Source organism: Lissotriton vulgaris, chromosome 5 (genome assembly GCF_964263255.1).
Source record: "Lissotriton vulgaris chromosome 5, aLisVul1.2, whole genome shotgun sequence".
Classification (NCBI taxonomy): domain Eukaryota; kingdom Metazoa; phylum Chordata; class Amphibia; order Caudata; family Salamandridae; genus Lissotriton; species Lissotriton vulgaris.
Genome location: NC_141693.1, coordinates 1,246,294,578 through 1,246,321,719, shown reverse-complemented (window position 1 = coordinate 1,246,321,719; position 27,142 = coordinate 1,246,294,578). Strand labels below are relative to the sequence as shown.

The following is a 27,142-nucleotide window of genomic DNA, read 5'->3' as shown; positions in this document are numbered from 1 at the left end:
CCACCCCACACAACTTACCACATCTGCCGTCGCAGATGTCCTGGCCCCGGGAAATTCCCAGGAGGGGACCGTAGCCCCTCCTATCCAGGGAGGGGCCTTGACCGCCTTCCCTTTCCTTTCGGCGTCCCATCCTTAGAAGGGACCGCCTCCCCGTTGAGGGGCCAATGGCCACCTCCCCCCGGGCGCTCCCATCCGTAATGGGTGACGCCCCCACCATAGGGATCTTCCAATTACTGCTCACCGATCATGACCTTACCGCCCGACCAAAATAAATACGACATTAACTAGCAATACTAAATTAAAAACAAGACAATAACCGCTTTAAGTATGACTATTGGGACATCATTGATCAACACTGGTGCAAAAATACTTTATTCGAAAAACATACTGTAAGGAATCATTCACTTTATTGCATAGTAAAACCACACTTTAATCACAACAACCTGTAAGAAATCGAGTTACCACATCAAAACTTTATTTCAAAACCACTTGCTGTCTCCAGGGGCTGGTGGGTGGGTCAAAATTGGCTCTTCGTTCCGTCTCGAGCTCACGTGCAGCGGGGAGGTGCAGCTTCAGAGCACAGGAACAAGAGGATGCTTCCTAGGCTTGTTGCTCCTTTTATCCTTCTTCCGGCGGGCGTAAACCCGCCTCCGCCCGCCCCCGGGGGCGTGGCTGGCGGCTTCAGTGTCTAGGACAACCCACTCTAGGTCGGGAGAAAGCGCGCCCCGGCTACGCCGCTTCGGGCATACCAGCCGAGACTCGCCTCCCGCCCAAGATGGCTTCCCGGGGGGATCGGGGTACTCCACCATACGTTCGGGGGGACCGAGTGGTCGCCCCTTTCCATATGGCTGAGATACCCGCCACCCCCTCTCAACACAATACCCAAGGATGGGAAACCGGAAACAGTTCTGAACTTTTGGAAGGCGGGAGGGAGTGACCCTCCCGGCCGTATTTATTAAAATATGAAACAAAATCAAAAACATTAAAATAACAGTTTCATATTATGTACAATTTTATTTCCACATTACGATGTTTTGGCTAACCTTAACATATTTCTAATACAAAGGTTCTCCTAGCCGAAACTAACATCCTACAAATACATTTTAACTTAAAATTGTACATCCTAACGTTAAGGGCCAACGGCAAGGTCGTAACCGGTGTCAGATCCCTAACCAGAATTACCCCCTCACTTGCGAGGGGCGACCGCACAGAGGGCTGTACCTCATGTGCACATACCAATTTCCCTTGACTTGACGGGGGCCCCAATGAACTCAACGCCATTTTATGGTCGTCCGAGGACTCGTGTGAGGTGTCTAGAAGGTAGCGTAAACCCCCTTCCCCACCCCACACAACTTACCACATCTGCCGTCGCAGATGTCCTGGCCCCGGGAAATTCCCAGGAGGGGACCGTAGCCCCTCCTATCCAGGGAGGGGCCTTGACCGCCTTCCCTTTCCTTTCGGCGTCCCATCCTTAGAAGGGACCGCTTCCCCGTTGAGGGGCCAATGGCCACCTCCCCCCGGGCGCTCCCATCCGTAATGGGTGACGCCCCCACCATAGGGATCTTCCAATTACTGCTCACCGATCATGACCTTACCGCCACAGGCCGGATAGTTGACCGGCTATCCGGACCCCCCACAAAACTCCTGCCTAAAGGTCATGCTGTAAACTCTTTAACCAAGCTATGAGGTCTCCTATGAGTAACACATTCCCCACCCGGGACAAATGGACCCCATCCTCCAAATACATATTGTCCCCCTTGATACAACCATGAGGAATCGAATGCAATGCATTTGAACGAAACAATCTACTCAATTTGTTATTGACTTTCTTTACCGAATGATTTATAGCAGACACCGAATTCGCCCCCCGCCACACCTTACGTGGAATCATATGGGACCATGCAATTGTGCACCCTGGAACCCTTCTCGCCAACCAACTTACTGTGGAAAGTATCGCCTCGAGAAGAAGTCGTCTACCAGTGGTCACCAAATCGTTGCCCCCAAGATGGACTATGATTATAGATGGCGGTGACCTTGTCCGCCCTAACAAACCCTCGACAAAAGGTTGAAACTGGTCAATACAGAGCCCGCCCCTTCCGTGGAAGGTCACCCTGTACCCGTATTCCCCAGCCACGTGAATCATGTCACCTGCTTTGAATACGTCCGCGGCACGCCTCACGTATGAGTGGCCCACGACCCACGCCACTTTTTCCGCAGCCGGTGATGTTTGACCGCTGGTTCCCAGGTGTCGGGTCGACTGCACAGTTCGCCCCGCCTCGTAAGCTTGCGAAACTGTAAACCAAACAAAAACAAGAAGCGTGAGTACATGATAGCAGCTTCACAACATGTGCAACCGCACATACCTTTTGTAACAATTCGAGGACCAACGCCCCAATCGTTTCACTTTTTCCACACTCAGACCCCTGGCTGTAGCCTCAGTAGCAGCCCCTATCCGAAAGGAATGGGTCCCAAACTCGCCGGGGTTCAAGCCCGCGGCCGAAAATGCCATTGTAAGCACCCGCTGGAACTGAAACCTCGTCAGTGGGGTGGCATCAGCGTGTCTCAACAAGGTCCCCCCCCATGATGCCGCCCTCTGCGCTAAATATTCCTCTACGCAAACCACAGGGCACATGGGAGATCCGGGAATCCGATGTATGACTACGCAATCCCCAATCGCACCCTGATCGGCCTTGGACCTGACAAACGAGACCATCCTCGTCTCCCCCTTAACCTGAATGTGCTCTCGGCACAGTCCTCCCACCGTATCCCGCTTGTTCTTCGCCACCAGTTCGCTTACCCGCATCGCCCCATGGAATGCTAACGCAAAAGCGGCCCGGAATAACACTGTTTCATACTGAGATGAACATGTCACAGGGAGTACGGATAATAACAGGGCCAACCTATCCAGACCTATCGGGTGCCTCTCATCTACTCTGCGACCCTCAAGGCGTTGCCACCCACGTAGCGCTTTCTGCACAACGAAAGACGCTGTTGGGTCCTGGATCCCATGAGCCCTTGCCATAAAGGAAATGGCGGCCCGATGCCTCTGGGCCGTAGCTACTGACTTGCCTGCCTGATGTAAAGACAGCAAAAATTTTACAACAAACTCTTCCTGGCCCCAAAACTCCCCCCTAGCAGCACCCAAAAAGGACCAATAGGAACGGAACGCCCCTTCATATGCCTTTCTTGTCCTGGGTGCTAAACTCTCTCCCACCAGGTTTTGTAGTTCGGGGCACCGAGAGACCAGAGAGCTTCGGGAAAGGATGCCGCCACCGGGTCCGCTGTGGGCAGAAAACCCCAGAAGGCCTGCATACGGAAACGAGAAAGCGCATCAGCCGCTTGGTTCAGTACCCCCGGCACATGTCTTGCCCTAAAGAGCACGTTCAATTGCATACACAATAACACAATTTCTTTGAGCAATCTCAGAATCCATTTGCATCGTGCTGCCTGACTATTGATACACTCAACCACGGTCATGTTATCAGACCAGAACACCACCGAGTGATCCCGGAACCCCTCCGGCCATGTTTTCAGGGCCACCAAAATAGGGAAAAGTTCAAGAAAAGCAATGTTACTCGTCAGCCCGGACTCGTGCCACCATGACGGCCATTTTTGAGCCGACCATTGATTACCGAATATGGCGCCAAAACCTATACTCCCCGCCGAATCTGTCCACAGCCCCAGCTCCTCGGAGGACACCGCCGGCTTGTTCCAGACAATTCGACCATTGAAATCCGCCAGGAATGCCAACCAAATGCGCATGTCCTGGCGAATCTCTGCCGATAGCCTCGTGCGGTGGTGTCCCTCTTTAAGACCGACCATGGCTTGTGCAATCGAGCGGGAAAAGGGGCGGGAAAATTGGCATCACTCTAAGGGCAAAATTCAACTGACCCACAGTTTGCTGCAATTGATGCAAGTTCACCTTAGTCTCCCGAATACATGTTTCAAGGGAGGCCCTGAATTTCCCCACCTTTTCCTTGGGTAGCCGAAAACAACCTTCTTCTGAATCGAGCTCTATTCCAAGAAACTCGAGCGAAGTTGATGGCCCCACCGTCTTACCTGGTGCCAATGGCACACCAAACTGACTCATTAAGACACAGAATTCTTTTAAAGCCTGTGCACATTCTGGATCCCCAGCTGGCCCCAGGAACAGAAAATCATCAAGATAATGCATAACATGCTGGAAACCCGTCTTTCTCATGAATACCCATTGCAGAAAACAACTGAATTTTTCAAAATAAGCACAAGATATGGAGCATCCCATTGGCATACATTTGTCCATGTAATAGCGACCCTGAAACAGAAAACCAAGGAGACGCTGATCGTCTGGATGTACCGGGAGCAACCGGAACGCTGACTCGATGTCTGATTTTGCCATCAGCGCTCCGGGCCCCAGGCGATTCAACATGGCGACGGCCTCATCGAAAGATGCGTACCGCACCGAACACACTTCCGGGTCTATCGCATCATTCACGGAAAGACCTCGTGGGGCTGACAAATTATGTATTAGTCTAAACTCACCCGGGTCCTTCTTTGGGACCACTCCTAAGGGGGAACAAACAAAGTTAGCAACCGGTGGTATATCGAATGGTCCGGCAACCCGCCCTCGAGTCACCTCTTTCCCAATCTTTACCTGTACCACCGCCGTATTTTCCAGGACCGACAGTTGGTTCTTGCAACGTGCCTTACCCTGAAAATTCCCCACTGGAATGCGGAAACCATACGAAAACCCGTCTCGCAACACCCCAGCGGAGACATGATCCGGGTATTCATTGAGCCAAGGAATCATTGCCATGGTATCAACCGGGGTAGGTAAAGGCGCCCCTCGGACTATTTCAGACCTGTTTGGCGCTTCCCCTACCACCGTTATCACCCGTTTTGGCTCTGCACATGGTCTCAGGATGCGAGGACTGTCCACACCCCCCACACTCGTGCCTAAACTTGCATGACCCCTGGGGCCTTGTACATTTTCCCCTATTAAAATTCCAACAGATCCCCTTTTTACCTGCGTTGCCACTCGGCTTCGAGTGATGCTCGTTACCTGCCCCCGTCCGAAAGGGCGTCCCAGACGAATGGCGGGAAAACTCACCCCCGCTACCCCCCGGCAATGGTGTCATTAACATGCCTGAATTCTCCATTTTTTGCCAAGAAATGGAGTCGTAACAATCCCAGGTCAAAGCTGGGTCGTGCTCCTTGGCCTTACGAAAAACATTATCATAGCAAAACCACTGATTGCCCTCATATGATTGAGAATACTCCATGATACGTGTCTGATATATGGGCAACTCAGCCAACAACTCAGGCCTTCGTTCCCCCATAATTGAAGTGAATATGCCAAACGCTCTGCCCCAGGTACCTATGTTCTCATCGACCTTAAAGGCGGCCATCTTTGCGCGCCAAACACTCGGATGCAGAAACTCTTTTTGACCCTTCACATGCTCGATCTCGTAGTGATCGGTAAGCAAAGAAAACATGTTTACATACTTATCAGCCCAAATCTTTTCCTTGACTTCAATTGGAATATGCTGGGCCACTTTCTCTCTCCGTGAGGGTACAGACCCCTCCCCCGCAATCGGCAGTAGCCGCTTACCTAAATTAGAAGCTGTAGTCGCTGCCGAACTCGTGCCCGCTGCGGTTTCGCCCACCGGAGCCTGTGGGGGAACAGAAGATGATGCCTTCGCAGCCTCTCTAGATTCCCGCAGTTGCCTCATTACTGCCCTGGCGTCATCTGCCGTGGTGCCCTCACAATCTTTCCCCAACCACGCTGCCAGTTGTGCAGCCAACTCGGGAGGCATATCCCCCTTGTTCACAGGGGTGACTACGACGGGGATCGGTTGCCCCTCCTTCGGAACCGAGACTGGCTCCTCAATCGGTGTATCGGGAACCGGGGCCTCTCCCCCAGGTGCCCCCCTCTTGGACCTCTTGCCTCTACCGCTGGGGACTACACCCGGCAATGCTGGCCCGACGATGCGTTTCGGGCCTCCTGCCCCGTTCATTGCCGCCATCTGCTTCTTCATCTCGGCCATATCCTTTACGAGCATGCGGAGCATCTGATCGGTACCGACCCGCTTTCCGACCTTCTTGCTCGGCATTCTCCAACGAAGATATCTGAAAGAACAAGGACAAAATTACAACGCTCAAAATTGGCTCTTCGTTCCGTCTCGAGCTCACGTGCAGCGGGGAGGTGCAGCTTCAGAGCACAGGAACAAGAGGATGCTTCCTAGGCTTGTTGCTCCTTTTATCCTTCTTCCGGCGGGCGTAAACCCACCTCCGCCCGCCTCCGGGGGCGTGGCTGGCGGCTTCAGTGTCTAGGACAACCCACTCTAGGGCGGGAGAAAGCGCGCCCCGGCTACGCCGCTTCGGGCATACCAGCCGAGACTCGCCTCCCGCCCAAGATGGCTTCCCGGGGGGATCGGGGTACTCCACCATACGTTCGGGGGGACCGAGTGGTCGCCCCTTTCCATGATAAAGGTATTGCATAGTAACAACTGCATTCTAAAGTCTGTTTCCCAGTTGAAAATATCTTTAGATTTAGTACTGTGGGAGAGGGCAAGAGGAGCGGCATGGAGCTTTTGTGTATGGGAAGTCGTGCATGATCTGCTAGATGCCATTAGGAAGTACAAGACTTTCTGGGGAAAGATTGCATGAGGAGTGGTGGAGTCACTGTACAACTGAGAAGAGGGTGGGTGAAACTAGATGAAAAGCAAAAGTATCGCCTAAGTTAGGAGCGTGATTAAAGAGAAGGCAGGAAGTAAAAGGCTGTGATTCTCACGGTGAGAAATAAATAAAGGGTGTGGCTTTTCAGACACTGTAGGGCATGTCATGCGTGGCCAGATATAGTGTGTCGGGGCCTAACACATAAGGTTCAAAACTGACATTGCTGTGCCTTTGGATACTGGTCAGGTGGTAACATGTCGAGGTGAAAAGACTACGGTCACTTTTGAGATGTTTAGCTTAAGGTGTCAGCATATGAACCAGGTGGTCTTCGATTCTGCCTGCTGCACAGTGGGGGGGGGGTACCGAGAGACAGGGTTAGGTTGCTGGTATGTGTGTGAAGTCAGTAATTGATAACTAACAGTGGATTCGTTCTCTAAGTATTTATAGTGAGAAAATAGGGAATACCATGTCCTGGGGCTTGGGGAATTCTACCAGAGAGCTTGGAAGGTGATGCTATTTCAGTTAAGGAAGAAGATTGTGTACGAAGTTTTGATGATAATCGAGGAGGAACCTAAGGTAAAAATGAAGAATGTTGAGAAGAGTTTAGCGTTACTGAAACTATATAAATGGTTAAAAAGAATATTCAGAGAAAATTCTTGTGGCATGGATATACTATCATCTTCAAAAACACAGCAGGAGCACAATGCCTTGTCATCCCAGCACCCAGTCCACTCAGATGCATTCTGGTAAATGCAGTGCACGGTAACACTTACTTCCATTAAACAATGTTTTGTTTTCCCCATGGTTGGTGCAGCCAGTGCTGAGTATCTCTAGACAATAGTCCATGTTTCATGATAGTTTTTCTTTATCAGTAGAGAGTAGCGCATACAGTCTGGGAATGCTGCTGAATATCAACTTCAGTTTGTCAATGTGTGGTTACTCATATGCTCATAGGGCTGCCATAATTCTTTTCAGAAATTTTAAAATGTTTGGCTTTTTAAGTTGTCGTTGGTCAACATCCATACTAGCTGCCTAGTAAGACAAGACAGGTTTCCCCAAAATACACTTAGCAGTAGCTCTTGTTTATTCCCTTCATTAGGAAATGCATTTTAATATTATGGACTATATTTGGTTTACTGAAACATTTAACTGTTTGCACATCACACAGATAGTTGCAAGAGTTTCCAAGTCTACAATTCCTCTTGAAAGGCAATATTACTCATCAGAGTGTCGGTAGTATCCCCATGTGCCTGGTTTATCGATAACAAGATCCCCTTCCTTAAATGTTCCATAATACATTTTTCAGTGGTCTCTTTTGCATTTGTTACAACGTCATTATTTTAAACTGAATAGATGTCTGGATATTCAGGTCACTCTGTTTTTTTTCTAGGGGAAGCCCAGGCCACAGGTGAGCTGGACAAAAAATGGCCAGCCTTTGGATCCCAAGGAAGTGAGTGTACGGAACAGCGACAAGGACACCATTCTGTTCATCCGCAAGACGGAAAGAAAGCATTCCGGAAAATATGAGGTGACCGTTCAGATTGACAGCCTGGAGGACAAGGCAACCATTGATATTCAAATTATTGGTAAGGAGCCTCTGAATATAAATACGATTGTGAATTAATATATTGTGACAGAAAAGATACCACATGAAGTGCAATGGCCTGTTTGACTCTGACCAGCACAGCATGGAGACCTCGTTGTTCCCCTTCCACTGTTATCCATGCCTTATTTTTCTACATAGATCTCTCTCTTCCACTCTAAGTCGGTGCAGCTTCTGCATTTTCGTAGATTTGCCACTACCTCTCACTCCCAGCTGCCGATGTGTGGGACTCCTGTTAATGAAAGCATTCCATGCCTCAAGTGCGCATAACTCTTCCCTCCTCTTACCGTGGCCTCTCTCAGTCTCCTCGAATCTGATGCTCTTGCCTCCAGTCCAGGGCCAGTAACTCTCTACCTACAAAATATCTGCACAACTTGGTAACTGGTTAGTCCCTCGTTGCATAACATTTTCTTGCAACATTTCCTAATTTTGTTGGACATCAATGGTTGAAAAAAACCTGAATGTGGGATACCAGAGACCAGTGATTGGTTCTAGTGAAACAAGTCATTTATCTACACGAGACGGCCACTGATGGCAGAGAGGATGTTCGGGCCATTTTGTGGTTTAGTAGATAATTCATAATTATTTCTGAGTGCTGCATCCAAAGCACGTTTTTCGATAAAGCAATTTATTATCTCATGTATTCATAAGATGCAGGGAGTTGTCAGTCATTTTGAAATGAAGTTAACACTTTGAAGTTATCTTTGTCTAAATCTTTGTCAAATTAGGGTACTAAGTCCCAGGATTGACTATCTTGTTTATACTTGGGGAAACAAGACTCCTCTTAATTTTCCCCATGAAATATACTTACTTACCTGTAATTTTAGGTGTATTCAGAGCTTGGATATTGGAGAGGTGCTTGTGAGATTTTATTTAGAACAAGCATGTGGGCAAGCTTGTCTACTGGGGAACATTCTTTTGAGAAAGGTGTGATCACTGGAAGAGCATGTGAAGCAAGATGGTGGCTTGCTATAGTGAGAGGTCTTCCAGATGGCTTTAGATCTGCTTTGCCAGTGTGGTAAAAGGCAGTGGATAGCTTTGTTAACATCTGGTTCGATTCGGCCTGCAGACTTGAAGCATTGTGTGCAGGCTGGGTTAGGATGCGTGTCAGCACAGAGTATTATGTGAACTGAGTTTGGTGATCTGTGACCGATCAGCACATGATGTGTTCCAGCTGTTTATGCCTATGTAAGAAAACCACCGCCCAATCATTTGCTAAAAGTGCTTCTTCCAGCGTTCTGACACTTTAGGATCTCATCTCCACTAGTGGTTCAATTGAAATGGCCATCAATACTGGGGCAGGAATCAAGCATCCCAGCTGCTTCTCTGGACCTAGCGATGAATTCTCCCTTCCTACGGTCCACCAGGCAGACTAGGTAGAGTCATAAGGGGGAGGCATGCGTTGATATTGCAACCCGCAAGTAGAATTACAATACCTGCTATTTTAGGGGTGACATTAGCCTTGGTTGTTTGTAAAGCTCCAGAAAGATAGAGTTTACAAGGAGCCCTGCACCCGTGGTTGGTACACAAAGGAGAGGGTCTGGCTTTTACCAGCCGTGGTTTGGGTGCGAGTTTGACCAGATCCCAGGATCAGGGTGGACTGGAACTGATGAAGCTTGGTTGGCTTATTCGGTTGCTTGTGTTCATCCATACTAACCCTCGACCCCAAGTGAAAGCTTAAGTTAGGCGGCTTTAGCTAACTGGTCATGACAGCGCAGGAGTTTGGTCTGGGCGCAATGAACAGCTCATTCAATAAGGTGAAACTAACACGACCATTTTTGAAAAAATGTGCTTTTGAGTTCTGCTTAGATATGGTAATGTAAATACTGAATATTAAACACTCTTATTGCTGAAGCATTCCCTGCAGCACTCTTACCTGCATTTTATTTCCTTTTCAAGAGCGACCTGGGCCTCCCAAGACCATCAAGCTGGTCGACGTCTGGGGATTCAACGCTGCTCTGGAGTGGACTCCACCCGATGACGATGGCAACTCTGAAATTAAGGGCTACACAGTCCAGAAATCAGACAAAAAGACCGGGGTAAGCCTCCCTAATGGTGGTTGCAACTGTGCACAGCCAGCCAAACGTAACCAATCACATTTAAAGCAATAGCCAGTGTTTCACATGGGCCGGCACTGTCAGGTCCCGTGTATCTGCACTTTTTAGCAGAGGGGTACTTCTTTTAATTGGAGAGTGCCGACACTTCTCAGAAGCAAGTATCAACTCTGGTATAGGGCACCTCCACTTCTGTGTATCCATTCTCAGCACTGACAATAGCAAACAACAATCCTCGTTATGGGGTTCACATCCACTCCAGCAATGGAGTCCACCACAAACCCACACCCAATCCAGGTGTATTACACATGCACATGCATAAGCACACTTCCGTTCTTACCCTTACGAACGTCTGTGCCAGGCAGGAGCACCTTATAGACGCCCACGTTTCGCCCCATCAAAAGCTTCTTCGAGGCAGCATAAAATCCCCTAAAGAACCCTTCCCGGCATCTGCAGACATTTGTTCTCTCACAGTTTGTGGTAAAAGCTGTAAAACGACAAGTGCGAAGCCACGCCTTTCTCATAGGGTCCGTCACTACCTGACAAAGACCCTGCAGGCCTGCACTCACATGCCTCACATGCCTCACATGCATTGCAATAAGAGCTCAGTTTTCCTCCTTATTTTCTGGCGGTCCCAGGGCTTCGCATGCAGAGGAAAATAGGCTGTTATGTAATTGGTTGTACTTACAACATATATTATGAAAGATGACTAGGATGGCACTGATTCTGCCCAGTGGTATTGACATTTACACACATCTGCAGAAATTTTTCCAGGGGGGCTAACCTGCAAATGAAGGGGCGTGGCTAATGTTAATCAACAGGGGCGGGGCTAAAATGACAGACAATCAGGATTGGTTAATGCTCAGGCCAAGCGGAGAAAACAAAAGTGGTGAGTTCTGCATTTGAAACTGGACAACAATTAGAGCACACATATGAACCCTAATATTACCCCCCTGGCCCCTTAATACTCATACATTCCCTGATCCCTAAAATTAGCTCCCTTGGCACCCCAAAACGAATAACCCATACCCGCTCTAACCCATAAAATTGTCCCTTTGGCACCCCAAAACCCATACCCACCCTGAACCCTAAAATGTCCCCCCCTTGCAACCCAAAACCCATACCCACCCTGAACCCTATAATTGCCGCCCTGGTATCCCAAAACCCATACCCGCCCTGAACCCTAACATTACCTGTGGCACCCCAAAACCCATATCCACCCTGAAGCCTAACATTTCCCCTGGCACCCCAAAACCCATACCCGCCCTGAACCCTAAAATTACCCCTGGCACCCCAAAACTCATACCCACTTTGAACCCTAAAATTATCCCTGCCACCCCAAAACCCATACCCACTCTGAACCCTAAAATTACCCCACTGGCATCCCAAAAGCTGAAAGCTATGGGCAGATTTACAAGCCTCTTGCACCCTTTTTGCGTCACGTTAAACATGGGAAAAGTGACGCAAAAGTGGCCCAAGGGGCTTGTAAATCTGCCCCTACAGGCTTACACTTCATTTGTACATTCGGAGGTCGTGACGTCGGAAGTGGGAGGGGCAGGGTGGGTGGGAGCAATCAATGGACTACGGAGCTTTACAGGTAAGTAAACATAAATAAATAAAACAAACTTTGTTGCGTGCACTGCATCCCCAAATGCCATGCAGTGAGCTTAACGAAATTTGTGTTATTTATTTATATGTTTACTTACCTGTAAAGCTCCGTAATCCATAAATTACTAGCCCCCACCCTGCCCCTCCCCCTCCTGACGTCAGCGCCCGGCATCTACTCCCACTACCAACTGCGGCTGCATCCATGTCCATATTCATCTATTTACAAACCTATCCATCACGTTTCCTTCCATCCATCATTTCACTCATCCATCCCTCAATCCACCCTTTTACTCATCCATCATCCACCCATCCTTTCACCCTGTCCATCCATACTTTAATCCATCCACTCTTCCACTCATCCATCCATTAACTCATCCATCCAGCCATTTACCCATTCAGTCATCAATTTACTAACCCCCCTTCCTTTCAATTCCCTTTTCACTTTTCCAACCATCCTTCCATCCACTCATCCATCCATCTACTCATACACTCATGAATCCATCCATTGAACCTATCATTCATCCATCCTTTCACTCATCCATCCATCCTTTCACTCCTTCACTCATCTATCCATCCTTTTGTCCATCTACCCGCCCTTTTACTGACTCATCCAGCCTTACATCCACCCTTTCACTTATCTGTCCATCCATTCACCCTTCCACTTATCAATTCATCAATCCACCCTTTCACCTATCAATTCATCAATCCATCCACCTATTCACTCGCCCATCATCCACTCTTTCACTCATCCATCCATCATTTCACTCATCTATCCAGCCATCCATCCACCCATCCCTTCACTTACTCACTCACATTTTCAAATTAATTATGAGACTCATCAAGAAGTCCAGTCTCGCTGTAGTTTCTAAAGCAAGAGGTGGGCTGGATTAGGGTTCACTATGCCCCTGCACATAGGCAATCTGAAAAAGTGGAAGGCATGAGTCATGCATGATGCACAGTGCCTTGAGGTGGGGTGACTGTGAAAAGGTGTTGTTTCCAGAGCTTTAAGTGGGATGAAAAACTAGGGGGTCTCTCCAAAAGTGTGTTTGATGTAATAAAATGTGTGACTTAAAACACATAGGCTAAAAATCTGTGCTTAATATAATGTGCCGCCCAATTGGTATTTTTGTTGCTTCTGTCATTGCATCCAGATATATAATACAACAAGTAACGTTACACTTAGAATAAGTAAGTTACACCTACAACATGCCGGATCTATTGGCTTTGGCTATGGTTGTTAGTTGCATAAAATAACAAAGCAGCAACCATGGCTGCTAAACTATAATCTTCCTCTCAACTTCTTTCACCACCTTCCTGTGGTTAACTGGATTCTCACCTAGCAGCAGCATGGGCGTATTTGCACTTCTGTGTGACCGAATGCCCTGCCCTGGACCGAGGCTGGAGGAGGCCACCACATGCTGTGCCAACCCAGACTGACCCATTGTCATTCTGAATGTGGCAATTATCAGCCCCACACAGAATGACAAAGGGCGGGTGGGGCTGCTCTTGTGCTCAGAGGAGTGCGAGGTGGCCCTATCAGGGAGCTGAGGCCTTTTTCAGGGAACAGCTCTGTTCCTTGCAATACCGAAAATTAGGGACAAAAGGTTACACGCCGTTTTGAAAATAGGATTGGATAGTCGGTTTGCTGGGGGAACCCGAGATATTTATGATCGTTCCAGAGAACGAAGGCTGATATTGCCTGATCTTACATACCAAGAATACTATACTAAGGAAGACAGTAACTATTGAAATAGTTGAAAGACCATTTGAAGGTGAATTATAAAATAAAGGTCCATGATACGAGCCGGATTGTTTTGACACTAAGAGTGAGAACAGTTTTAGGCCCTGAAGAAGTCATTGGGTAATGTCCCTTGACGAAACACGTGTTGGCGTTTGGCTGTTGTGTACTGTATCAAGACTCTATTGCTGTATCCACAAGTCTTCGTGAACATCTTGGACTGAGAAAATAAAATAAGGACATCTCATAATTTGGATGCACAGATATGGACAATGATTTTTTGAATAGATTTTATCTGTAAAACTCACAGATACGTGTACTCTTGTGCTCAGGGAATCCTATATGTCTGTTCTATTGTGACAACAGTTACTTCGTAATTGTTGGTTTTTGACAGCGGTGGGTGGTAGCTGTCCTTGGTTCCCTTGAGGCCACTTCAAAATAACCCCTCTCGTACTTATTGCTGCATGGGCTATGCGCTGGTTATACCTCACCACCTGCTTTTCTGGATTAGGGACAAAAGGTGATGTCCTGCCTGAGGATGAGCCCCGGTGTCAGGCTCCATCCGGGATGCATTTGTGCACATGGGCGCACGCAGGGGGGCAAGGAGAGGCGCCCCTCCTTGCCCCCCCCTGCGGACGCCCATGAGTGTGCTCTACCTTATGCATCCTTCTGAGGTACCGAACTATCATGAAGTCTGAGGGCCAGAACACAAAAGTGATCTACGCCAATAGGTCACGTGTGCTCCTACATAACAAGTGTGGGCACCTTACTGCTGGTTTTCTGCAGAAGCAGAGGGAATTCTAGAAATAAAACATATCGTTCAGTTTTCTCTTCTGATGGTGTGGGGTCGTCAGCCCGTCCGATAGTGATCGCCAAGGCCCTCATTTCAATGACTGTTCATGATGCCCTTTATTTCCCATCTATTAAATTTTCCATGAAATGATCCTCTGATTCCAATACTTCCCGGGGCAGGAAAAAAACATCATTATAGTTTTTAGGGCAGAAAACATGAAACTTGTACTTATTGTGTCAATTTCTATATGTTTGCATTGCACCCGTAGGTGAAATCTGTGGTGAAACACTACTGAGATGAGCGCTCCCTAACACTTATGATTCCGATGGGGCTGTAGCTGAATTATTGGGCTACTTGTAATGAGGGCATAAATGTTTTACCCAGGTTGACCTTTTCCACAAACTAAACCATCGCGACATCCCCAGAACTAATTGGGGGTGGGGAGGGGTTGCTATTGAGATGCATGGATACAAAGTACTGAGTTCGTATCGTATGTCATCAGCAGAGCGATGCACTTGATCAGGCTGGTTATAATCTCCCCCCTGGAGGTGGTTGTGTAATCAGCTAATGCACCCTTGGATTGGGTTCAGGATGTATTATGTGCTGCTGAATCATCTGTCACTGCTGGGACCTCATCCAGCTTCTGAGTACTTCTAGAGTGGCCTGGCCAAATACAAGGTGTGTTGATGTCTCGGGCAAGAAAGTGATGTGAAGGTACAGGCTGTCCTGGAAGCCTGAGAGAACTGGCACGACTGCAGTGCGCCTCGTGCAAGGGTGCCAGTGGTCTCCGAAGAGTGTTGACACCCAGCTAAGAGTTCCTGGCTACCACTGTGTAATGCAAGAGATTAGGTGAGAAGTTTGACACTTTTATCCCCATTGGCGCCACTTGCTTTTTAGTTAAAACTCCTACTTGCTACTTCATTTTTAGAAAAGGGGGAAATCATGCCATCATTGTATGGTGCATCTATAGTTTTCTGCATGCATACACTTTTCATTTTTAATGAATCTGTACAATAATTTAAGCAATAAAGAAAAACTAAAAAAAAAAGCAGAGCAAGATCATAAAGTCCTGAAAACTTTCAGACGCGGTCAGTAGAGCAGCAACGGTGCCATGGGCCCAAGTGCAAGCAAGGAAAATGGCCCCTTTAAATTATGCTGGGACAGTAAAATACAGCATTGTCTGGTTAAATGGGCACTCAAGGCTTTAGGCATAATTATCACTGCACCTGCTGCACCAATGGTAGCTACGCATCTGGATGTGGTAAGGAAGAGACATGTAGCAGATGATGTATGTCCACTACAGTCGAGCGGATGGAAACAAACTAGAGGCCGCTGCAGGTGCATCTCTTTCTCAGGGTAGCTGTTCAAACCTCTTACTGAGGAAACTCGTGAGCACCGTCTCAACTACACAGGCACCAATGGGTTTCATTGAATAGGTAGCACGCCCACCAAGAGGAGTGCGTCATGCAAAGCTCATTTCATAGACATCTACATATGAGACACAGGTCTGCCCTGTTGGTCACCAACTCAAAACTGCATTATGCACACACCTGAGGCCACATCCAATGCCTTGGCCCAGCCAACGGCATTCAGAGAGAAGATGACTCACATCCCTCCTGCTAGGCAGTCATGCAGCCACTATACAGCACCAGCAGCCAAGAACTGGCTTATGTGCCAACAGCGACAAAGGGAATCACTCACCCAAGCCTGACACACAACAGAACAGAAAGACAACAGACTCCACTCCTGGAGTCTGTCCATCAGGAGCGGTCCATGCAGGTAAGAGTGGGGGGCGGTGGGGCGGGACTCGACAGACGACGTCAAGGGAAAATTAAATAAATATTCAATTTTCTCTCGTCGTCTGTCGAGTCTCCCCCCACACCGCCCGCTGCCCTTACCTGCATGGGCCGCTCCTGCTGTCCACGACGTCAGCATTGCTGCACAGTGGCAGTCAGCTCACTGTGCTGACTAGCACCTCATTTATGGCTCCTCCTCTGAGGCATGAGGAGCTTGGAGGATTGACAAGAACAGGTTCAGGTAGTAGCTCAGGCCCAGCAGGGCTCATGTTAAGTTACATCAGTGCGCACTCGGGGGCTCCAGTACACTTTCCACCAGGCTCAGTATTAGGGTTCGCCTGTCGTCTCCAGCTGTGTGAGGTGAGAGAACTGAGGGTGTGTGGATATATTGTTTGCTTCACATCATGTAGTCTGGTCAAGTCCACTTGCTCTGATTCAACAGTTGATGAATTCAGCACCAGACACACCTCCTCGATTTTGCGACTTTCTAGATATTGGTGGTTTGGTCCACTGGACATATTCCAGCAAAACTTCCCCATGTCAGAAGAAGGACCACTGTGTTTCTATGAATATAGTTTCCTTCGATTTTTAACCCGTTTGCTGCTTCGAACGTTCCGCACCAGTGCGGAAAGTTCTATTAAGTGGGCGGGGCCACGTCGGCCACTGGTCGTGTGCAGCACTACCGAGATAGTGCTTGCGACGGCCGTTGACCGACACCCGCAGTGTATGGGTTAAAGATTTAAATCATTTTAATAGTCTTTTGAAAGCACTGAACACTGCCCCTCTTGCATGATGTATTCTGCTCGGCTCAGTTTAAAGGGGCCTCAGCCCACCTCTTAAGGCACACAGCATGTGGCTTTTTTCAGGGCCGTCGTAGTCAGCATTAAAAACGCTTTCGCAAAATGTTCATGTCAATCACTTCAGCGTGACCAAGGGGTCATTCAAGTAGATTAACACATGGGGGGAAAAAAAGAATATTATTTGTGTATGTGCAAATCTAGCATGGCTCACAAGGTTAAAAATGTGACACAAATGGGGTTGTATCATGCACAGATGTGCTCGCTCAGAGCAGAGCCAGCACATGTACAGTGTCTAAAGTGCTTGCATTAACTCGCAATTTCTTCGAGTTAATGCATAATCTGCAGACAGCACAGCTCGGAAACAGTGAGTAGTGATTGCCTCCCTCTGTTTATTAAAAAAGCTGCCAGCAGCACATGCACTAACTTGGAAAAGACTTATGTCTGTACTTTATATACTGCAAAACACAAAAATTGATGTATGACGGAACCACGTGTGCCATTATCACACATTCTTAACAACACATATGCCTTTACCATGCAAAAGTTTACCCGCAAATATGCCTTTACCAAACAATTACTACGAAAATGTAAGTATTCCACCCTAAAATACCCTTGCCACCCTAATACCCTAACCTACCCTAAATCCTAAAAAAAAACCTAGCCACCCAATATCCTCACCCACTCCTAAACGCTAAAAACATACATAACCTTATCTATCTGTCTATCTATCTATCTATCTATCTATCTATCTATCTATCTATCTATCTATCTATCTATCTATCTATCTATCTATCTATATATATATATATATATATATATAAAGGCTTTTTACGTACCTGCAAAATACTTACATTTTCGTTGTAAAGGCATGTGTGGTGAAGGCCTCTGCTTGGTAAAATTTTGCAAGGTAAAGGCATATGTATGGTAATGGATGCATGGTAATGGTATTGAATGGTAACGGCCGTATTGTAAAGGCTGTTTACCCCTTTAAACTGACACTTAGCTCTGACCTGAACTCAGTGGCGTAGCACAAAATGATGGACCCCCTGGCAGAAGGTCACGAGGGGCCCCTGAGTCTCCCATATCTTACAGATTTTCATTGGCCTGAATGCGGGCCGTCTGAAGGTTTGGGGCCCCATTGGAGGCCCTGTAAGGGGTGGCACCCCACCCCTGTGCTGCAGGGGGTTGTGTTACGCCTCTGTCTGCGCTGGTGCACCGTTCATGTTACAGATTGCTGAGCCATATCATGATGGACTCCGATGCCTCAGCACAGAACCAAATGCCTGTGTTTGTAATGCGCCTGTAGTGGTTAAGGAGCTCTCATGATACGGACCATGGAGTTTCTTACACTGAATGTGCACACAAGCAAAATATGAGTAAGTGCAATGATAGTGGCATATTAAGGGGTAGAACAATTAGCAGGTGACAAATGGCAACGTCAATAAGATAAACACCCATGTCTGCAGGTAAGGGCACAGACAATTGGGGGACTAAAAAAACATCAGCACAAAACGTTCTTTGTGCTTCCTTGTGGTAGGTGCTCGTGACCCAACCTAGGGAAAAGCAGTGCTAAAAATAAATACCACAACCTTTTATATAAAGTTCTGTTTATCATGTCTCACCTGTGCCAAGAGTCAATATACTCCTCGACTCCACTCTCCTCCCTCCCCCCGCAAATGCCCCGAAGGAGGGCTGTGGAGCTCGTGAGTGGCATTCTCCCCTGGAGATAATGCACATAATGCTCTTGTACCCCTCCACCTGCTTTCTGTAGTTGTGCTGTGTCTCAATGGCTTAGCAATCTGTGGAGGAGGGTGAATCCGATGCATGCAAAATGTGATCAAGAGGCCCTGCAAATATCATGCTTATATAATAAACAATTTGAGCTACAGCAGATCATGTTCACACCTGTACATTTGCTGCAGTTCGGGTCCGGCAGAACATATTGTTAAAGATTGTTTCAGAATTCTTTTGAACAGGCGCGGCTGGCACATGTAATAGCGATGGGACGGGGTGAGGGGGAAGTTGACAGATGTCGGAGTAGGTAAAATTAAATACAAAAATAAATAAAATCACTAACCTTGCTCTCGCCGCATCACCAACTCGACTGTAGCATGAAGATCCTGTTGTTATCACGAACTGTTGGGCCTTTGGATTGGCGCTCCCCCGAGGGGTCAATGCTGTAGCGCAAAGGATGGAGCTGATGGAACTTCGTGTTGGTGGGCAGTGCGAGCGACAAGGTTTAGGTTCCAATGGGCTGGTTTGTGGTTGCAAAGAGCCCAAAAACTTCAATTTAGTTCCTCCAAGGCCACACAAGGATCCAGGACCTGAGGGACAACACTTGGGGTTCTGGGGCTTACTCCAGCTGCATCCGGGTACTGGTTCAGGTGGTTGGGAGCCTGCTATGTCCCTGGGCTTCGAACAGGAGGCCAGCAGACTAGCCCTTGGAGACATTCTGGGAGTCCTGGGTTCAGGTCCAGACCCTCTAATGAGGGCCTTAGGGCAGCAATCAAGCAAGGCAGTAGTCTAGTAAGGTAGCAGTTTTGCATATGGCTGGGTCTGAACTGGGGTGGCGAAGTGAGCTAAAGAACGATGATGGATTCAACCCAGATCTGTGACTGGAGGGTGAGTGTCTGAAAAGTTTCAGCGCTCCGTCCACCATCTCCTTATGCTTGCATTGTTAGGCTGTGGCGCTCAGGAGACGCCTTGTGACTTTTATAAAAGAAATCCGGAATCTTAGGTTAAAAGAACACAGATATTGTTTTCAAATGTCCTACCTCCCAATACTAGCAAAGATGTGGAAGATTTTTAATCCACACACAGTCGAACGTACTTGCCAACAGTGGTCATCAAAATGTGGTTGGAAACAGATGGATTTGAAACAAAACTGACTGATCGAAATCAGGGGCGGCTCTGCCACAATGGCGGAGGAGCATCGCCCCATTGGCTCAGAGCCATCATGTCAAAAATAAAACGATTTTCTATCATTGTTTTATTTTTCATTTGTTGGCTCTGAGTCAGCTCATGTTGGTCAGGCGGGCTGGCCGGGCCATGGGAGGGGGAGGAGGAGTGCTATGAGCACTTGTAAGTGCGCATGTGTGTTTGGCCGGCCGTCCCAGCGGGTTTCCCCAAAATACAGGCACTCGGTTGTGCTACTGAATTATTACAACTGCATAGAGACAGGGTTTGACCCCTATTTCAGATCCATATTGATTGCGTATGCTTCAATGCGCTAAACCTACCATAGCCCAGCAGAAGTCTCGCGGTCTGCTATAGTTATTTGTAGGACATCCATAGATGATTGCTGTATATAAATGCATCCACTTGTAACCATCGAAACATTGGGAGTAGGCGTATAGCAGTATGCGTGGCTACGAAGCCATATACGTGACAGACTGCACTTTTCAAATATCACTGACACAACACAAGACAGGGAGCAGGCCTCGGAGTGGGAGACCGCTTCTGAAGATGGATAGTCGGAAAAGGCCCGTAACTGTTCAGCCATATGGCGCCCAGAATAGCTGTCCAGAGGCAGAGCGCGGAGATTATCACTGAGACACATTACATGTAATCTGTTGAAGCCATGTGCGCAGTATCACAGGGATTGTCCTGGAACTCGAAGGCCGCTCTGAGTTCGCGGAAACGTATTGCCTACTGAGAATGTAGGCCAAAAACAGAAAGCCCTACTGACCTGACCTTATACTTTGTGGAAGCAAAATATATGACGCATATTTCTGTGGCAAGTGAAGGCCTGTGTTGGATAGTTAGATAGTGTTCCGTGTTTGGAAGTCTCACACATCAAATACCGAGATGGCCATAACCGGACGCTAACACGGATTTCAGAGCGGCCATTTTGAATGCCCCTCATTTACCAGAGCTCAATAAAAGCTGCTAATAAATAACCAAATGTTTATCCTTTCATTGATCCGTCGTGCCTAGCGTTAATGCTGAATTGGGCACAAAACCTTTCAGTAAACAGACACAATTCAAAGCAGGAAGGTGCTGTCTCGTCTTCAGCCAGTTATTGATGGAGACAGAAGTGGCAGTTGCTGCAGTGTGTAGCTTATCGGTTCTTAGGTCATTATCTTACAATACTTTGCAAGAGCGGTCAAACTGGGGCAGATGCTTTCGAATACAGTCTTACAGATTAAGTAAATACATACGATGTAGCTCTCAGTTCCAGAACTGAACAAATGTGACTTTTTATTCCGGAAAAGAGAATGTGGGCACACGGTGCATTTTTTAGATCCGCATGTATCACGTAGACTGCGATGTTACTGTCGCCAGGGGGTAACTGGTAAAGGTTTTTTGCCCTGTCGCTCGTATAATGCGTCACAATGCTTTCCACTGATTTTCTCGAGTGAAAATATGTTACATTACACACGCTTGACAGTCTAAAAGTCAGGACCTTGCTGCTGCTAAATATTTCCACAAAAATAAGGGTATGTTATGAGTGTTTGAGAGAGGAGCCATGTTTTCTTTTTGTATTTAAATGTTTTTATTAAAAATATACAAAAAAAAAAAGTGGAATATACATTTGGCATTTCTTATATACAGTACAGAATGTGGTATGCTTCGCCTTCGTCTTCCCCGAAGAGGAGAGGAGAAAAGAAAAGAGAGAGAAGAAAGAGAGAGGAGCCATGTTTTCATTCCCCAAATGTACTTCGAATCTTTCCTGTTCCAGCGACACTTGGATGCTGGTGACTGGCTCAAAGAAATAGCCTTACTGTAACGCACTGTGCAATCAGGTCGTCTGTAGGCGCTGTTCTTGCTAATAGTTGGTCTGAGAGACAGGAGCAGCTCAGAACGGAGAAGGCGGCTTCGGCAAGTGGTGAAGTCGGAGAATATTCCAGATGTGAAATGTGACCCCTCTGAGTTAAGTGATCAGCCCCTATGGATTCCATAGGTGCGGGCATGTAGAGTTGCAACTAAACAGAGGAGCAGACCGTGGCACCCTGCCAGACGTTTTGACAACGATGCAGATACAATATGCGTGTCTTATGCACGCAGTAGGTTGCTATTGATTCACATTTTGAGCTCGAGCCGACAGAGGCAGGAGGCCCCCAACCTTCTTTTTGGCAAACAGTATAAACGGTTGAAAACGCACCGGGCTGGACCACTTCTCTCCTGCCAGCAGGCGGGGGTGTCTCGTTTCTGACACCAGCTTAAGTCCCTAGCGAAAAATATTTTTATCCTTTCTGAGTATGCGACTCTGCTCGAGTGATTTACGGTGGTCTGGCTGAGCCGAAGAGCATCTGTCACGGTGGCAGAGTGCTGACGGATATCTGGACCAAATACAGCAGCAGGAAGGCATCCCCAGCCTCCAGAGGACGGGTAGCGCGGTAGTCCAAGCCAACTGGGAGTTCTTTATGGAGGCAATATTTTTAATCGGCAATTAGGAGACAATTAGACGTAGAGGCTGCGTTTATCGATATGATCAAATGATTTTAGCCTCCCTTGCAGTATTTTGAATTCACTCAGCATGTGTGTACTTTGAGCTCTTCACCTCTTATTTTCTTTTATAAAATAATTACCTTTTTATAGATTACATTTTAGTTTGTTTTCAAAGGTAAGTCTCCTGATCCTTCAACATGTGAGCCTTTTGTATGGGCAAGTTGATCCCCTGCTCTGAGGTTTTTGTATCTTTCTTGTTTTTTTGTTTGCCCCTGGATAATCCGTGGGTTAGGGGAGTGGCAAGCCGTACACCTGTTCAAAGGCATGCGTTGACACTCGTTTGAGTCTTGGTGGATCTGACTCAAACTTTCATCCCTGGAGGATTAATGAAAGATGTATAATTATACTGGATCATATTACGATCGAGTCAGTAAAGTGTGCTGCGAAAATTGTGATTTTAGCCTGAATATATATGTGCACCATTATAGGCATTTAAACTATGATCGGGGTAATAAATAAATAACTTACTTACTGGTACTCTTCATTACCCCTCATGGAGTCCTCTTCGTCCTAGTCCTTAGGGCATCCTTCAGGATGTATCCAAGCAGTAAAAAAAAGTTGCAATACACCAAACAGATGCAACATTTGTTTATTAGAAGGACATCAATTACTTCACTGCTGTAGTCAGAACTTTGGAACCAAAATGACCATCTAAACCATCACAAACAGAAAGACAATAAAGTTGAAGATCTGTTGTGAGGACCAAGTAGCCGCTCAGCAGTCTCAAGTAAGAAAACTCCCCATACCTCCACCCAGGAGGCAGAGACCACCATAGTGGAACGTCTGAGTACATCAGCAGGAATGGGTTCCCCCACCGAAGAGTATGCCCTAGCAATGGCTGCGCCTGTACTTCCACAGGCCACCCAGGAATCTCCGCTCTGTACTCTTCTCCCTCGTATATGCCAAAGCTGCACCAGAGGACGCTCTTTCTCCCATCTCTCCGCCAAAGCCTGGAGCCCTCTACCTCTCCACCTCCACTCCGCTCCATTGCTGGCTGACTTCAGGAAGAGACTTAAGAACTGGTTTTCAACAAAAATCTGCAGCAAGCGCATGGATGCCCTCCTGGGTGACATGTAGCTCTAAATAAATACGACTTGATTGATTGATTGATGGCTTGATGTGACCCATCTACCTAAATTAAAGAAGAAACCTTTTTATCCTTAGAAACAGAGCCATGAGCAATAAACAAAGAGTTAGATAACTGAAAAGGATTAGTGCATTCTGGATAAATCAGGAGAGGGAAGTGAATCTGAATAAGCAACTGTAAGTCCTGACAAATGACTTCCTGAGCACAATGAAAGGATAAAAGAGACCTTAGGGATAAAGTTGGTGTCCAGTTTGAGAACCACATGATCTGGAAATAATTTGAGATAAGGAAAACAGTCATGAGCTTCCCAGATTCCTCCAAATGCCATGCAGAAGTTATGGCAACCAAGAAAAACACTTAAGCAGCTAACCACACCAACTCTGCCTCCTCAAGAGGTTCAAAGGTAGAGCCTTGCAATCCCCAAAGAACAACTTACAAATCCAAAGACAACATTTCTTCCTGAATTGAAGGTCTCTGCAAACTGAAAATCTTACCTAACCTGAATACCAAAGGAGAAAGTGTGGCGAAATCACCAGAAAAGATAAGAAAAGCCTTTATTGCAGCCCATTGAGCGGAAAGAGTACTAGGTGCCAATCCCGTCTCAAAACCATCTCTTAAAAATGTAGTATTTGTAAGGAATCAGTCATAGCTGAATCCTCAGACAAAGATGAGCATCATTTGGAAAAGGAGTCCCAGTGTTTTTTATATGACCTTAAAGTAGATTGCTTACAAGAAGACTTAATCTCAAGAGCAACTTGTGTAGAGGAACCCAAATTCTTTAAACCTGCTTGTTCAACAGCCTAGCCCTCAGACAATCGTTTGACAAACAGAGGAGATAACACTGGAGATAAAGGGGAGAGTAAAAAAACGTGACAAAGACAGCGAAGGAGAAGAAATCAATGACATCTGGGCTAATAAGGACAATAAGTAGGGGTGAGCAGTAAACTCCACTCTGCCGGCAGAGTTCGCTGAGTTTTGCCCACTTAGCGTTCCACTTGGAGTGTAGAGTTAGTTACAAACGCCCCCAACTGCCGCATAGTGGAGTTTTTCTCACACGCTGCTCCTGAGCTAGACAAAATGGGTGCTAGACCGCTTCCCAGTGAGATTTCCCAACCCGGGGATCACGGCAGGTCACTACCACTCACATTGAGAAAGTTGCAGCTCATGTTGTGAAAACTGCAGTTCTAGTAGAGAATCTACTCGAGAAGCAGAAAGAAGCAGCGCTGTGGTGAAGTTTGTTCAGATTTTACAGCGTGGGACAAGCCCCAGTGCAAAAAATCCAGGAGAGCAGGTCGACCGACCAGAATTGCGCTGCGCACAGAACTCTGCAGAATCTTGCTGAGTTTTTAGGTAACTCCCCAGAATTTCACACAGTAAAACTCTGCAAGTTCTGCCCACCCCTACCAATAAGCGCAATCAGGATCACACTGGCCTCCTCCATTCTGATTTTCTGGAGAACTTTTTGGAGGAGAGGAATTGGGGGGAAAGGATACAGCCAGCCCAGAGGCCAAGGGATTGCCAGTGCCTCAACTGCTTATGCCTGAGGATATGGTGTCCCTGTGCAAAAAAGGGGACAGAATGCCTTTTCTGGGGAAGCAGAATGATCTAACCACAGGATTATGTATTTCTTACAGACAAGGTGGAACTGACTAAAACAATGAGAGATTTGTTGGAATTAATGCAACGCTTGTGCAAAGTATCAAGTGTGCTAATTACATAGCTTTAGGATAAGGGTGGTTGACTGATTCTGCAATGGAACACATGGAAACGTGTGTGGCTATGTTCAGTCGACCCTCTGTTACAACAGAGGCAGGTGCTACATTTTTGGTCCTGTTTTTCACCATGAGTCCCATCTTGCCAAATCCGGTATGAATGAAGACTGAGTTTTGGGCAAGCCAGCAACCACACTTAATCCTTGCTGCAACCATGTAAAATCTGGAACAACTTCTCACAAAGCTCGTGGTGTTAGCGTAGGTAAGACGTTTCAGAGAACCCAGCAATAGCAGCCAACCTGTATGTTCAGTTTTTTCTCAGAGGTTCACAGACTCCCAAGTATGTGGATATTCAGGGATTAATTGGAGGAATTAGCAGTCTTAAATAACAGGTTAACCACTACTAGTTGATGGGTCCCTCACACTGTAACCTAATAAATTACTGACACAATCCCCCTTAAAGTGAGTGGTCTATTCCCATCCAGTGGGCACAGTATGCCTATGCAATGTGTTTACCACATATGAGAAGAAAGGAACTTTCTTACGTTCTCTTCCTCCTCTTTTGTATTAGCAATATGTACACTGGCCACTGTAGGGGAGCAGGTACCAGAAGTGCAGGCTGGGGGTTGAGCTAGGTATACTTTGGTCTTCAAGCAGCTGAAGGTGGTCTCAGTAGCAAGGAGCCCACCATAAATCAAGAAGATCCTTTACCACACCAGGCAACAATCAACCAGTCAGCACCTACAGGAGTGTGTAGCCCAGCTTGAGGAGGAAAGCTCACTAGTAACATTAATCCGACTGCTGGCCTCTCCGAATGAACACAGGAGCCCAAGGAAGATGGCTGTTTTACCCCACTTCCCTCCTACGATTGCCAGCTATGCAAAGTCAATTATTTTGGGGAAAGGAACAACAGCTCCTGTGGATACTGATATTGCATAAAAGCAATCCTTCAACAGGAATGTCACCCTAGTGTTATATCCTGACATTGAGTGGAAAGCAACAAGCATGGCAACCTGTCCACATTTTCTTTGTGTGTGTAAAATGTGGCTACACGATACAGCTGACTCTGATCTAGTCAAATCCAAGACAACTGTCTCAATTTGTTTAATAGGTCACACAGGAGGCCTTCTTGATTGTCTTCTGGCCCCTCCCTTCTGCATCAGTCACTTACCAGCCATGGCATGTGGATAGGAGAGTTAAAACCCCAGCCGTCAATCCAAGCATGACCCCAAATGAAGGAGTGAGGGGAGGCGATACAGAACAACCTTGAACAACGACTAGCTATAACTCACCCCCAGATGATCACCCTTGTGGTCTTCAATTAAACTGAGAAGGCCCGGTATAGGGCCCAAGAGCCCGGAAAATGTTTACCCTGCCCCCACATTAGGGTGGGAGCAGTCTGCAAAAATGATAGCTCTCTTATCTGTTACCAGCACTTCATGTTCTTCCATGACATTGGGAAGTGTTACCAGATGACAGAAAACTGACCAGTACTGACGCTGCCAGCAGGGCAATGAATGATGCAAGTAGATGCTGACTGTCAGGGAACATTTATCCCTATATTTGAGAGATACCCTACCCTTGCCTGTTGTCTGAAATCGTCCTCTTCCTGCTTATCAAAAAAGAACTTTAGCTAAAACATGAAGGGCCTGATTTAGAATTTGGCTGATGGGTAGACTGTCACAGATATAAAAGATATTCTTTCAACTGCATTAGGATATAATGGGTGAACAATATATAAATCACCTTTGTGGTGGAGTACCTATCTGCCAATCTCTAAATCAGACTATAAGACCACAGAGACTTCAACCAACCTTGTCCCAGGGAGGGTGCCTCAAGAGCT

The 27,142-nt window shown here is 47.1% G+C and overlaps 1 protein-coding gene across 1 annotated transcript in view; it reads left to right on the top strand.

Moving 5' to 3' along the window:
* The window catches only part of MYBPH (myosin binding protein H), a 151,263-nt gene that overhangs the window by 88,261 nt on the left and 35,860 nt on the right, over positions 1 to 27,142 (top strand). The window contains exons 5-6 of the mRNA XM_086923086.1: positions 8,048 to 8,243; positions 10,160 to 10,299. Coding sequence (XP_086779212.1) covers positions 8,048 to 8,243; positions 10,160 to 10,299 — 336 coding nt within the window. The remainder of the gene's footprint in view (positions 1 to 8,047; positions 8,244 to 10,159; positions 10,300 to 27,142) is intronic.